At 30.2% G+C, this 14,854-nt stretch overlaps 1 protein-coding gene across 1 annotated transcript; it reads right to left on the bottom strand.

Annotated features, from left to right (window-relative positions):
• Positions 1-6,422: 6,422 nt before the first annotated feature.
• On the bottom strand, positions 6,423-12,041 carry LOC131619372 (receptor-like serine/threonine-protein kinase ALE2). Its single transcript, XM_058890477.1, has 9 exons — positions 11,831-12,041; positions 11,575-11,728; positions 11,053-11,127; positions 10,870-10,971; positions 9,745-10,113; positions 9,387-9,659; positions 8,039-8,431; positions 7,697-7,937; positions 6,423-7,316 (listed from the first exon to the last, which is right to left on the bottom strand). Exons 2-9 carry the CDS (start codon positions 11,636-11,638, stop codon positions 6,602-6,604), a joined length of 2,232 nt encoding a protein of 743 aa, XP_058746460.1. The 5' UTR covers positions 11,639-11,728; positions 11,831-12,041; the 3' UTR covers positions 6,423-6,601.
• Between the last annotated feature and the right edge of the window lie 2,813 nt (positions 12,042-14,854).

Below are 14,854 nucleotides of genomic sequence, written 5' to 3'. Positions count from 1 at the left end.
ATAAATATTTGGCACGTATACAGTCACATAATAAAAATGGTAATAATTTAATTGGAAGCTTATACAATATGCTTGTCTAATTTATACTACATAGTTTATTCGTTATCATTTGGAACTGTAATTAATGATGGTTAAGAAAAATTAAAGATGAATTCTTATTAGCATTAAAATTGTGTTTTTCATGAAAAACAAAGAAAGTAAATTTAATGCATTTTATAATTATTTGTGTCTAGTTAATTTTTAATTTAGATTGAAATAAATAAATTGAAAAATCATATTTAATTTATGAATTAAATCAAATCCTAATCTTTTTTTAACTCTCCATTGAACTTCAGTGAATCATATATTTAATTTATTGGAATTTAAGATGGTCCTCCGAACCATGAAGACACTTTATTTTTGGTGAAATTTTTATATGAGAGAATCGTAGTCAAACTGTCCCGTGAAATCTTATCCTTCCTTTTGAAATTTTACGTGAGAAAATTGCAATTCCAATTTTAAACTCTCTCGTGAAATTCATGTACCCATTTTTTTTTAATTAAATATATTAAAAGTTTTTTTTTAAAGAATTAAATATGAGGATGTACACTACTTATATATAATATTTTTATAAATAGTAAATTAATATATAATAGTTGATATCTTGGCCTTTTGTTTTAAATATAAAAAAGAAATAAATTTGTGTCTTTCATAAAAAAAATTGTTTATTCATCAATCATAATTTTCTCATGTTTTTTAATAAAAACAAATATATGTATCAACTTTTAGAATAAATGTTAACATCTTATCATAAATAAATGCTAACATTTTTTCATGTCAATTTTATTTTTATTTGTATCATGTAATAATATATATATATATATATATATATATATATATATATATATATATCATTTTTTATCAGGTATATGATATTTTTGTTGAAAAAATTTATAAAAGAAATCATACTTAATTGATTGAAACAATTTTTATAGAAGCAAATTATTGTTGCCTATAAAATTGACACTCTAAATCAAAAACAAATTTGAAAATCAAAATAAAATTGAATTAATTAATTTAACGTTTTATTAATAATTATTTATATGAATTACATATATAAGAAAATTAAAAAAAAAATATGGATTATACCATATTATATTTTGGATATATTGATTAATATAATTTAATAATTATATAATATAGCAGTTCAAACCTATTACTTTGCATCTTTTAACATGATTTTTTACTAATATAAATTTATGAGTGGTAATGTAAGAATATTCCAATTATTTTAAGATAATTTAGATCAAATATTAAATAAATATTTTTTATCTATTAGTTTGAAATCAAAATTAATCATCAGAAATTCTTATTAGAAGGAGTTAAGTATTTTTTTCTTGTATTAAGTCATAATATTAAATATAATTATTTTCTTTTAATTTATGATATTTTTTTAAAATAAATTTATAAAAAATCATACTTAATTTATTAAATCCATTTTTATAGGACCAAAATGATCTTGTGAATTTTGTGTATTCACCTATTGTTATTGTCCATGTTTTTGTAAAATATTCATTTATAAAAAATTATTGCCTTCTGATTTCTTATTATCATTGAATAAATATTTTTCTTATTATAATTCAATTAATATTTTCATATTCTCATTCAATTATTGTCTTTTTTTCATATTCTCATTCATTTTTCATATTCTCGTTCAATACCAAGGCAATTGCAATTTTTGGAAAAAAATAAGAATGTTAATTATATAGCTGTAAAAAGATTACGTGGATTAATGTCATTATTGATATAGACTCTAAAAATTGTTTAGAGATTAATGAGATAATTAGGGTATGAAAAATGACCTTAAATCGGCTATTGATTTTCTTATATAGATAGTAGATAATTTGATAATTTGATGGTCTTATATATTAAAAATTAATATATATAATAACTCCCTAAATTTTTAAAGCAATATTTAGAAGATAATACTCATTCTATACTTATATAATATAACAAAATATTTAATAAAAATAAAAAATAAACAAAATATATCTCTCTCAATGGAATGCTCTGTAATTAAACTTTTCCACTTTCTATTTCTCATATATTTTTTTCTTTTAAAAAAAAAAATAAAGTAAGAGTAATGTAGAAAAATGAAAAGTTAAGAGTTTAGAAAAAAAGTGGGAAAATTAAAACCTTTCACTTTATTTATTATAAAAACTAAATCTTAATAATTAATAAAGTAAGAGTAATGTAGAAAAATGAAAAGTTAAGAGTTTAGAAAAAAGTGAAAAAATTAAAACCTTTCACTTTATTTATTATAAAAACTAAATCTTAATAATTAAAACTAACGACTCTTAATAAACAATAATAATTAATAAAAATAATCCTAATTATTTTTATATTGAATTTTTCAAATCAAGTAAGAAATGACATTTCACCATTTAATTAAAAATTAAAGAAAAATAAATAAAAGGAGTAACCATGAGGAAGTAAAGAGAATGCAGTGATGTAAATTTTGTGTGCAGCAACGTAAAAATTACTTTTTATCTCCAAAAACACTTATAAAAAGTGCTTATTTCAATCCAAAACCATTTTTTCTTTCTTTGATTAAAGGTAAGGAAACTGAATGCAGATGATGGTGCAAATCACAAATCTATTATAAAGCAAAACAAAAATTTGACTTCACATATCTGAATTTAAAATCCTGAAACAAACAAAAATTATATTAGAGAATCAGAAATTAAGATTGAAAATTAAATTCGTAGATATGCAGAATAGTAAGATCTGAAGTTAAGCAGAGCAACTGAATGATGGCAGAGCAGTGAATGAGGAGCAAAGGAAGAGAATAAAAAATTGAGAATGCAAAGAATGAAGAAGGTGGAAATAAATAACAGAGAATGAAAGAAGAAAAGGTGATGCAAAGAGATAGATTGAGGGACTCATACAATGGTTCAACAATTCCCAATACACTAAACAGTAAAAGCAATAAAAATAATGTTGTGTATGAAATAAAGCAAATGGGTTTAGGGTTGAAGGAGAGATTGAACTTGTGAATGAGAGATGCATTATGTAGTTATTATAGGATTCAAGAGGCAAACGAAATTGAATGGGAGGAATGGAAAAGGGTATGCAAATTTGAAATTATGCAGACTTCACTTGGCTCTATGTCTGCATGACCCAATGAAAATGCACCAATGCAATAAAAAAGCGTGTTCCCATAAAAAAGATGAAAATGCACCGATGCAATAAAAAAACGTGTTCCAATAAAAAAGATTTGCATTAAATTAGTTGTTGGAATGTAATGATTATTAGTTGTGTAATTACTCTCAGGGTATGTAAAACCATCTTAAATTGATTGTGATTAGGGTAATTAAGGAAATTGGGTGGTAATTAATTTTTATATATTAAAGTAGATTTCCTTTTCATTTGGAACGAAGGTGGGATTTGGATTTGGACAGCACTACCAACTGATTAATTTATGTAAAAGACCATGACTTCTCTTTTAGGATGAATTCTGGAGTGCCAATTAATGTTTAGGTGCACAACTAACTATTGGCTGTTTCATTTTTTTGGGATCAAATTGGTTGTTTCCTTTGATTTAAAATATGATGATAATTGATATCTGAAATGTGTAAGATGTTTCTGATTATTTTAATTACTTCTTTTTTGTTGTCAACAGTCATCGCTGTGTCTTTTACCTTTATTTTATTTCTCCTTTCTCTTTCACTATAGCTAATTAGCTATTAACTATTGTTATGATAGTACTATTTTACTTTCATCAAGTACAATATGTCTCTAATAGAATATCTAGGATACAAATAGAAACACAATAAAAAAACCAATAATCAACAAAATAACAAATCAAACAAAGCATGTTAAAGGAGTTCCCATCAACACTATTAACCTATTAGAATCTATCAAGAGAGGAAAAAAATGACAAGTAAGAATTTAATTTAAGAATAACGAACACTCGATCTATTATTAATTAATAATTAAGACAATAGAAGGATTTCTGAAATCAAATAGAAAATATAAAAGAATTTACCTCAAATTTACCTAGCAATTATTTTCAAATCAAAAAAATACTTTTTTTCTACATGTTTTTCACAAATTTCAAAAGACTATTAAAAATGGCGACTCTCTAAAAGACTCGACTAACAAAATCACCCATAAACTTATCTCTACCACCTAAAGAAATAAAAGACAAAAAAACATATGATCTCTAGGAAGAGTCGAATGTGAATCCAACCACTAGTAGATTTTATATCACACAAACAAATTAATTCACATAACTAAATTTTCATACAAGAGATGTCGGAGTTCAGCTGCCTCCAGGGCCGGCCCTGGGCCAGGGCAAGCAGGCCTCAACAAAATGGAGGCCTCAAAATTTGGGAGGTGCAGATAAAAAATAATTAAACTGAAATATTATATCATATATCGGTTAGCGAATTAATATGCAACACTTTACTTGTGGCCTAGCGGATTTGGCAATGCTTTGCAGACAAGGAGTTGGGTGTTCGATCCTTCCGAACTTTGGAAGTTCAATTTTTTAGATTTTAAATAAACATGGCAATTAAAACCAAAGACAAATTTAATTAATTATGCCTTAGTGCCATAACTCTCTCAATTTATCTAATTAGCATTTCTAATTTTAATAATAATATAACTTGTATATAATTTATTAAAATTTAATTAGTATAAATTTTAGAAATTATTTATATATTATAATTAAATATTTAAAATTTTGTCATATAATTATCGAATTTATTATAGATTTTTATGATGAAATTAAATTTATTATACTTGTGCTTTGATTTATTATTATTTTGTCATAGAAATAAACTTTTTACCAATCAGGTAAACCTGCCTATTAGGGTCAGGACATGGTTTACCCCTATTCTTACATTTTCTACCCATGTGATTTGGTTTTCCACAATTAAAACGAGAAAACGTCAATTTCATTTCTTTGAGATGGTGGATGTTGCTTAGAAAATAGGGCAATTAAGGTAATTAAAATATTCTCATTCTTAATTCAGTTAATTATATTTCGATTTTGAATTCTTAATGATTTGCATATAACTACTTATCTGCATTTAAATTCTTTTTATTGTTCGAAACAACCAAGACTTCATATTTTTAATCCTTACGAAATTCTTCTTCATTTTGGAGGTGAGTTAAACATGCGTTTTTTATTATGGGTCCATTTATTTATTTGCCCTGAACCTCTAAAAAATCGGGACCGACCCTAACTACCTCAAATAGAAAAAAGTATTAGATTCTCAAAAAAGCATTAGATTCTCAACCGTAAGAGACGGTAAAAAAGAGATAAATTAAATTTTCAACCGTAAGAGACGGTAAAAAAGAGATAAAATAATTCACCAGCTGAAGATGATATTGAACTGTGATAAATTTGTATTAGAGAATAAAACTAAGTGGAAATAAATGGAATTGAATAGTGTGGAGTTGAGTTGATTTCAGTGAAAAGAAATATAAATACTTGATTATATTTATATTTATATATAAAATAGAAAAAAAGTTAGACAGTAAAAATTATTTTGGGATATAATGGATGTCATATGTCACCACTTCTATTCCATAACTTTGAAATATTAAAAAAGTGGAAAATCATTCAAGTCCATTAGATATCGAGCCCATTTGTTTCAGCTTTAAAAAATGGATTTTTTCTTTATATTTTTGAAAATAGATTTTCTAAAATTGTTTTTCAAAATGTTACAAGTTTTTTTATATTTGTTTTTTCTAAAATGAAACACTAATTTTGACATCTTATAACATAAATACACATTATTGAAGACCAAAACTTAGTCAAAATCGTAATTTTTTCAAAATTGTATTTCAAAATTGTATTTCAAAAATGATTTTTATGAAAATCTATTTGAAATAGCTTCAAAATTAAGTGATTTTTTAAAATTTTGATATTCAAATTTTTTTTTCATAAATAGATGAAATACCTAAAATCACATTTTAAGAATAAGTATAACTATTCAAACAAAATTTCCATTTAAACCTTTTATAAAAAGTTTATTTATAAAATATTTTTTTACAAAATTATATAACACTATAAAAATTATTTAAAAAAAAAAAAACAAAACAAACGGGCCCGTAGAAGGCATCAATTTAAACAAATCACATTGCTCCTTAGAGGCATTTATTTAACTAAGCAAAAAAGAAACTACTATAACACTATGAATGCAGTATAGTAATGAAAGAGTTGGTAATATGACTCATATCCAAAAATGAATATGCGTTTTCTCAACAAACAAACAAAATGAATGTGTTTGATTGTTACCATTTTGAGAGATAGTATCATCTGTGGAAAAATAATCAACACAGAAATCAAACATAACATTAGATACAGTATAAAAACAATATATAAGGGACAGAAACTAAATATGATGAAAGCCGTTCAAACACCAATCAAATGTCTAAAACTATAGTCTATATTTTATAACGCATATACGGTTCAAAGTACATTTTCTCCCTGTATAATGTAACTAGATCAATTAAAACTAGAATCCACCATCCTCTATCTCTAATTTTAACAAGAAAACTATATGATTATTTTATATACCAAAAACACTAGAAGAAACCTCAAGGCCGGTTAACCTCCATTCCCAACAGGCTTGGAAGGAAATGCCAAATGATCACTTTGACTTCCAGTAAGCCTATGAAAGGGTAGCTTGTTTCTTCTAGCTGTTTTCAAGGGACCCGATCTATTCCCGAGTCGAATCGGTAACAAAGACAGACCATTTCCCATCAAACTTGAACCTGAAAACATTCTGTTTTCCAGTTCATCAAGTGGACCGGAACTGTATTCCATTGTGATGAAGGACGATGATATTGCTTGCCTAAAAGTTAATCGGCCGGATATATCTTCAGGCTCATCATACCACCAACTGCTATCAGAAAGATCACCTTGAAAATCAGACCCTCGACCAGAAGATTCCCTTGGACTGAAGTGATCCACGTCCATCTCATCGTTGTCGTTGTATATCAACTTAAGAGCCTGCACAACTTCACCCATAAAGGGTCTCTGACTGACCTCCCGGCTTACACACGTTGAAGCAATGGCAGCAACCTTTGCCATTTCATCAAAGTCATAAGTTCCAGCCAATTTCGGATCCACCAGCTGTTCTAAACCCTCTCTACTTTTCAACAGTGGACGTGCCCATACCACGAGATTCTCCTCTCCAACAGGTTGAGACATGTCCACTGGCTTTCTTCCTGTTAGAAGTTCGAGCAGGACAACACCATAACTGTAAACGTCGCTTTTAACAAGCACATGTCCTGTCATTGCATATTCTGGGGCGACATACCTGTGAAATGGAAAAGATGAAAATGGTATCATTTTGAAGGCCAGGAATTTATACCAACATCACACACTAATGGTAATCACGCACAATATATAAGATAAGATACAGAAGTTACAATTAATGCAGTTGATAATTTTGGTAAACTATTAAGTAGAGAAGAAAAGACAATCTATAGAATCATTAGCTAACTGACGTAAAACATGCAAGTTAACTCAATGAAGTATAGTTAAACATTACCATGTTAAAAGTTGAAAGATATCGAAAATCTTAATCATGGTCACTAAAAATGCTTACGAAATGGAAAAGCTACACATCCAGTATGAACCGGTCTTTCAGATTAAGAAATACTCAATCAATTGCTGCAGACAAAGTAATGTACTTACCCAAAAGTCCCCATGACTCTTGTAGGAATAGATTGACTTCCTTCAGTTGCTTCTCTTGCTAATCCAAAATCAGAAACCTTGGGGGTGAAGTCATCTTCTAACAATAGGTTGCCAGTTTTAAAGTCTCGGTGGATTACATGCGGATTAGAATCCTCGTGAAGATAGGCCAATCCTCTTGCAGCTCCAAGGGCAATTTTTTTCCGTGCTTCCCAATCTAGAGGGTTATTTATCCGATCAGCACCTGCAAGGATAAATAACAAGAGTTACATTTAATTGATGGTAATGCAATGTAAATCGAACAAAGGATGCATACGAAGACAGAGAAAACATGTCATCATTTACCATGCAAATGAGACTCGACACTCCCATTGCGAACAAGCTCATACACCAAGCATCGTTTGTGCCCTTCTGTGCATATGCCGATTAGTTTCACAAGATTACGATGATGCAAACGGCATAGCAACTCAACTTCCACAGTAAATTCATCGTTTCCATTTTCATGAAAATCCTTTGTTAGTAACTTAACTGCAACATCAGTTCCATCATCCAATCTCCCATGATAAACACGCCCAAATCCTCCTTCCCCCAATATTCTTTGTGAACTGAACGTATCTGTTGCTTTCATAAGTTCAGAAAAGGAAAACTTTTTCACAGAAAGAACAGAAGTAGCTATGGTGGACATATGGGGCATTGAACTTGAGCTTGTCATTCTGCTAGACAATGTAGACTCCATGGCTGCAAAACAACCAGCTACCCGTTTATATTAAACCTCAATTCTGATATGATTTATAGAACAAAGTAGACAGTAAAGATTCCAAGATAACATAAAAATTTTTCCATTAATGCATGAAGCCATGTACCATATCCGCAACAATTTATACATCCCACTCAGCAACGAAAATCCACAAAATAGATAAAGATGGTTTTTTTTAAACTTAAATGAGAAAAATGTTAACTTCACTATTTTAATTTTTGAATCATAGGATATCAATATAACACACATAAAAGCATAGAAAAGCCCACTGATCTTATAAATCTTGTAAATAAATATCACTGTCATATTGGTTGCAAGTGCGCTAATAAGGATGTAGCATGCCTATGATCCCAGAGGATTCCCTTCAAGAATATTTTCCCTTTGTAAGAAGGTTATTCAACTAACCCTTAAACAGTAAGCGATGTCCCCAAGTAACACTAATAACAATTGGTTGAAAAATTTACTTTATAATTGTTGTATAAAAGCAAAGCACTAGAAAGCATACATGTAAATCTCAGAAACCTAATTGAACTGTGATACAATTGACATTTAATGATCAAACGACACTGGGATAAAAAAATTCAAAGACCAACAAAGACTTTTGCAGCTACTTCTCAAAAAATTCAAACGACACTGGGATAAAAAAATTCAAAGACACTGGGATAAGAAATTGACAATTGACATTTAATTTGTGTAAATAAACAAAGACTTTTGCAGCTACTTCTCAAGAAATAGAATATAACAGACGTAATCTTTGGGAAAGTGTCATAATTCTAATGATGAGTATAATGAACTAATAGAAAGAAAGTGCAAAAAGAACCATGCATAACCTAAGGAATAATATCTTAAACTGCTTCTAAAAAACCTCAAAATTTCTATGTAAGCATCTGAAAAATATTTTACAAAACAAACACACACATAAAATTTGAAACGTACCAGATTTCTTGTTTAGAGACCGTGTGAATGGCAGGCCAGCCGCACTTGATGGTCTCCTGACTTTCCTCCATTTAAAAATGATGTAAAATGCTCCTCCAACCATGCCCAATAAGATTAATATGGAACATACAGCAATGATGATTATGGTACTAAGGTTCATATCATCCTTGCTGCTGCCGTTAAAGTCGACGCTGAATGGGAGACCTGCAGCACTTCTGCCGGGAAGGGGAGCACTCCCAGTTGATGTTCCATTCGGCAGAGATAATGGCATCCCTGATACTAATTGCTTCAGTCCCAAGCAGTAACATATGACAGGAAAAATGAAAATGTTATTTAGATCAGCAAAACAGTTACCTACCTGGATAAGTAGTGTCCAAGACTGTGTAATCACCAAAAAGACTCCTACTTAGAGGAACTTTCTTGTGCCAAAGTCTCCGGGATATCAGAGCCACAGTTATATTGTCAAATTTCTCACCAAGCGGTACCAGGTTAACTTCAACTAAGCTTTTTCCTTCATTTCGAGTGTCAGCAATAACACCCATTATCTTCACCTGGCTTTGCTTCAAATATGTTCCAGATGCAAGTTCAATCTCTAACTCATTAATTACCGGATAAACAACCAAAGGAGCTGCATCCAGTAAAAGTAAGACACTCATGGGAAGTACACAACCACAAGGTGAACCAAAGGGAGTTTCTGTGAGTGGATCCTCACAGCTTAGGTCACATGCTGCAGAAATTTGTTTTTTTTACAATGAGTGCATGGTACTATGATCCATGAAAAACAAAATGAAATGCAAGCCTTGGTGTAGTGTATGGTACTAAGGAATAAAAGGACTGAAAAAATGCCGCTTCACATAACAACGTATTTCAATCAGAAAATTGATTAATCGCATTGCAATTTAAACTTTGAAATTTCCACTAAAATGAAAAGTCTTCTCCATTCCACTGTATTAGATAAACCTATTAGATGCTATCATGATGTAAATAAGCACGCAATAATTTTGAAAAACCAAAGGCAACTTCAATGAACATCCAGAGGTAAATATAGTTTGAAAAAGTTTCCTTTCCACACATAAAACTTTTATCTTGGTAAAGTAGCATAAAATCTAGAAAATAAATTGATTGCCGCGCATAATATTTTTAGACCAAAGCGTTAAACTAAATAGATTCAAAGTTTCAGTGTATTTGGCAGTGCATATTTATAACATCTTACAATGGTTAACATGAGAGCATACACTAAAAGAATTACTATAGTCGAAACAGAAAATTCAAAGTATTAGATTACAAATAATCTACTCCTAATTCACTTGATCAACTTGCATTGCCAAACAGAGAAAGAAATAAACATATAAAAAGAGGGGGGAAAGGATTGTGGCTACGATATTGATGGAAGGACTAAAAAGACATTGAGATACTATAATATAATAGTCCCACCCAGGTAAAAGTAGATGCAGAAGAAAGGTGACTAACTGCTGGAAATTACCTTGGCTTTGGGAAGGGGAAGGAGCCGAAGCATAAGACTTCCTACGATTGTGTTGACTGAGATGGCCAGGATATTTTTTCGATCCTGGAGCAACAGTAGGAGCTAAAACAGGAGAGCATTAATTCACAGGCTCATAGCAAACATGAAGAGTAACGAAATTTCTTGATAAATATAATAACATACCTTGAAAAGATGGAGATGACACAGGAGGAGCAGAAGATGACCCAGAAAACGACAGACTCATAGAAACCAAATTCACTGCAGGAAAAGAAGCCAATATGTGATACATAATAGCATACTTTATCATAACCATGCCATTAGTGCAAAGTATCTACTGATTCTGTCAATGACTAATCTTCGTCAGGAAACTAATTAGCCACCTTAATTAGGGCCTCAAATCACAACCAGAGTTTTTCTATCTACAAATTTCGAACCCAAAACTTTGATCAAGGGTTCGAAATTTCGAATACAGATTCAGTCATACCAGCGTAATGTTGGTATACAACTATACGTAACATCATAGGCTAATACTCAGCGAAAATCAAAGGGAATTTCTTAAAGCGAATAGTACATCAATATAAACAAGATTGAATAAGAATTAGGTTTCATTTCATGTGAAGTTAAAACATTACAGAAGCTAAAGCCAATGAAATAATAATAATCGATGATAGCGTGTGAATGAATGAAGAAGCAATGAATGAATACCTGAGCATGAGTAAAGCAGCAAGTGAAGAAAAACAGTGAGAATGGAAAGAGAAGTTGACGACATGTTGTGAGCACCAAAATCGACGTCGAAAAAACACAGCAAGTTGATAAGCTTCGAAAATGATCGAAAATGATCTGAAGTGAAATGAAAAACCTATAAGAAGGAAAAAAAAAAAAAAGACAATGCAGTGAGTAGCGTAAAGTATACGATCCCTGAAACGCGGAAACGGAAATGCATAGAAGAAAATGAACTCACAAAGAGAGAAAAGAGAGACTGAATTTTGGGGGTAAAGTTAGTAGCAACGACGAGAGTGTAATATTGGTTGTAGTAATGCTAGTGGAGCACGTCATGTGCTGGCGCGTGAGGGAAACGGATTTGAAGGCGTTATTGTGACTCTGACGTTGGAAGTTCGGTGGTGGAGTATGCGCTTTTTCGGACGAGGCCGGAAACGCTGGCGAACCGGTGTAATACAATTTTACACTCAAAGGAATGCAGGAAGTGAAGTCAAATAATAATACTACCTTTATTGTGTTTATCATAAATTCAAATTTACTATAAATATGAAATATAAGATATTAAATTTAAAATTATTTGTTTTCTCTGCTTTTTATTATAAATTATTACACTTTTATGTATATTAATAAATATTAATAAATATAATTAGATTTTTATATGAAAAAGAAAAATTATGAATTTTACTTTTGCGAAATTAGCTTGTATTCATAGTATTAAAAATATATATTCAAAGAATTTTATAGAGTAATAAGTATTTACAGATATAAAGTATATTCAAAGAATTTTATAAAGTAATAAATATTAATAGTATTAAATTAAATGTGTAATGAAAAAATTAGCGGTTTTTTTCTCAAACTTGTAGTACACTTGAAATGTTTGTCATCGTAAATCAGAAGTTTACGAATAAAAATTAATTTATAATTTGGCGTGATTGGTTGGGTCATTCCAGTTATAAAATGATGTAAAAAATAATTGAAGATTCATGTGGTCATTAATTTAAGAATCAAGAAAGTATTCAATCGAATAAGTTCTCATGTAGCTCTAGTTTATAAGGGAAGTTGTTAATTCGACCATCACCAACAAAAATTAGAAATGAGTCTATCAATTTTTTAGAGTGTATACATGGTGATATTTGTGGACCAATATATCATCATGTGGATCATTTAAATATGTTATGGTCTTAGTTGATGCATCAACTAGATGGTCATGTGTTTGTTTATTGTCAACTCGTAACCATGCGTTTGCGAGATTGTTAGCTCAACTACTTCGGATAAGAGTTTATTTCCCTGATTATCCTGTCAAGAAAATACTTTTTGATAATGCTGTAGAATTTTCATCTCAAGCATCTAATGAGTATCATATGTATTGGAATAGACTTTGAACATCCAGTAGCTCATGTTCATACATAAAATGAACTTGCAGAATCATTTATTAAACGTATAAAAAATAAATTGCAAGACCACTTATTATGAGATGCGAACTCCTAGTTTCTGCTTGGGGACATGCAATTTTGCATGCTGCAACATTAATTGCATCAGGCCGGCGAGTAATCACACCTTTTCCCCTTTACAATTAGTTTTTGGTAAAGACTTAATATTTCTCATCTAAGAATTTTTGGATGTGCGATGTATATCCCAATTTCTCTACCACAACACTAAGATGGGTCCTCAAAGAAGGATGAGAATGTATGTTGGATATGAATCTCCATCTATTATAAAGTAACTTGAATCAACAATAAGAGATTTATTCACTGCTCGTTTTGCTGATTGTCATTTTGATTAATCAAATATTCCAGCATTAGGAGGGAGAGAATAAGAAGCTGGAAATTATCAGATCTTCATCCTCAAACAAAATAATGTGAACTAGAAGTTCAAAAGATAATTCACTTGTAAAGCTTAGCAAATCAATTACCATATTCATTCATTGATCCAAAAAGTGTGACTAAATCATATATATATATATATATATATATATATATATATACTAGCTGTAAATGCTCCAATAAAATTGAATATCCCTATTGGACAATCTAATGAGTCTCAACCACGCATGCAGTATGGCGGATCAATCGGTTGCAAAGATAAAAATCCTCGAACAAGAAAGGGAGCTAAGAATAAAGATGGCCCAAGTGAGGATATAGAAAACCTAAAATAATCTTCAGACATAATAAACATTTTCTCTCCAGAAGAGATTGATCAGGTACCTGAAACTTATGAAAATAAAGATATCTCGATAAATTATGTCCATAAAGCAATACAATGGAACCGACATGAAGTTGATATTGATGATATTTCTTCATACAATACAACACTAAATATGATAAATGACAAGATGATCATGAACCGACGTCTATTAAAAGTTGTGGACAAAGTGAGGATTGGCCAAAATCGAAAGATACAATTGAAGTAAAATTAAACTAACTTCACAAGAGACAAATTTTTGGACATGTAACCCAAACACCTCAAAGTGTGAAGCCAGTAGGATACAAATGGGTTTTCATGCGAAAAAGAAATGAAAATAATAAAATTGTGAGATACAAAATTTGACTTGTCGCTCAAGGATTTTTGCAAAGACATGGAATTGATTTTGATGAGACAAATTCACCTGTAATGGATGCAAGCACTTTTTGATATTTAATAAAGCTTGTAGCATATGAATGGCTTAATTTGCACATGATGGATGTTGTAACAACTTATTTGTATGGTTCACTTGATAGTGACATTTACTTAAAACTTCCTGAAGGGTTCAATATATTAGAGGCATGTAATTTTGGATCTCAAGAAAACTACTCCATCAAATTAAACAAGTTTCTCTCTCTTTCTATGGGCTGAAACAATCTGGACGCATGTGGTATAACCACCTCAGTGAATATTTTCTAAAGGATGGATATACAAATAACTCAATTTATCCTTGTATTTTCATAAAAGAACATGGAAAAGAATTTGCAATAATAGTTGTCTATTTGGACAGTGAAATATTTGTACACAGGGAAGGTTATATAGAAAATTGTTGAAACACTTCTATATGGACAAATCTTATTTGTTGTCTACTTTAATGGTTGTTCGATCATTAGATGTAGAGAAATATCCTTTCAGGCCTCGAGAAAAGGATGAATAATTGCTTGGTCCTGAAGTACCATTTCTTAGTGCGATTGGAGCATTGATGTACCTTGCTAATTATACACGTCCTAGTATATCATTTGCGGTCAATCTATTAGCAAGATACAGTTCTTCACCTACACAACGATATTGGAACAAAGTCAAA

The sequence above is a fragment of the Vicia villosa genome, linkage group LG1, assembly GCF_029867415.1.
Source record: "Vicia villosa cultivar HV-30 ecotype Madison, WI linkage group LG1, Vvil1.0, whole genome shotgun sequence".
In the NCBI taxonomy this organism is placed as follows: Eukaryota; Viridiplantae; Streptophyta; class Magnoliopsida; order Fabales; family Fabaceae; genus Vicia; species Vicia villosa.
The sequence above is the reverse complement of the archived record's forward strand: the minus strand, read 5'-3'. Positions and strand labels throughout refer to the sequence as shown.

Bases quoted from the DNA above. Each gene is read 5' to 3' on its own strand.
- LOC131619372 (XM_058890477.1), bottom strand. From the start codon at position 11,638: ATGTCGTCAACTTCTCTTTCCATTCTCACTGTTTTTCTTCACTTGCTG. The intron at 8,432-9,386 runs GTACGTTTCAAA...GTTGTTTTGCAG, and splicing joins GTCTCTAAACAAGAAATCTG to CCATGGAGTCTACATTGTCT. The intron at 7,317-7,696 runs GTAAGTACATTA...TCCATTTCACAG, and splicing joins AGAGTCATGGGGACTTTTGG to GTATGTCGCCCCAGAATATG.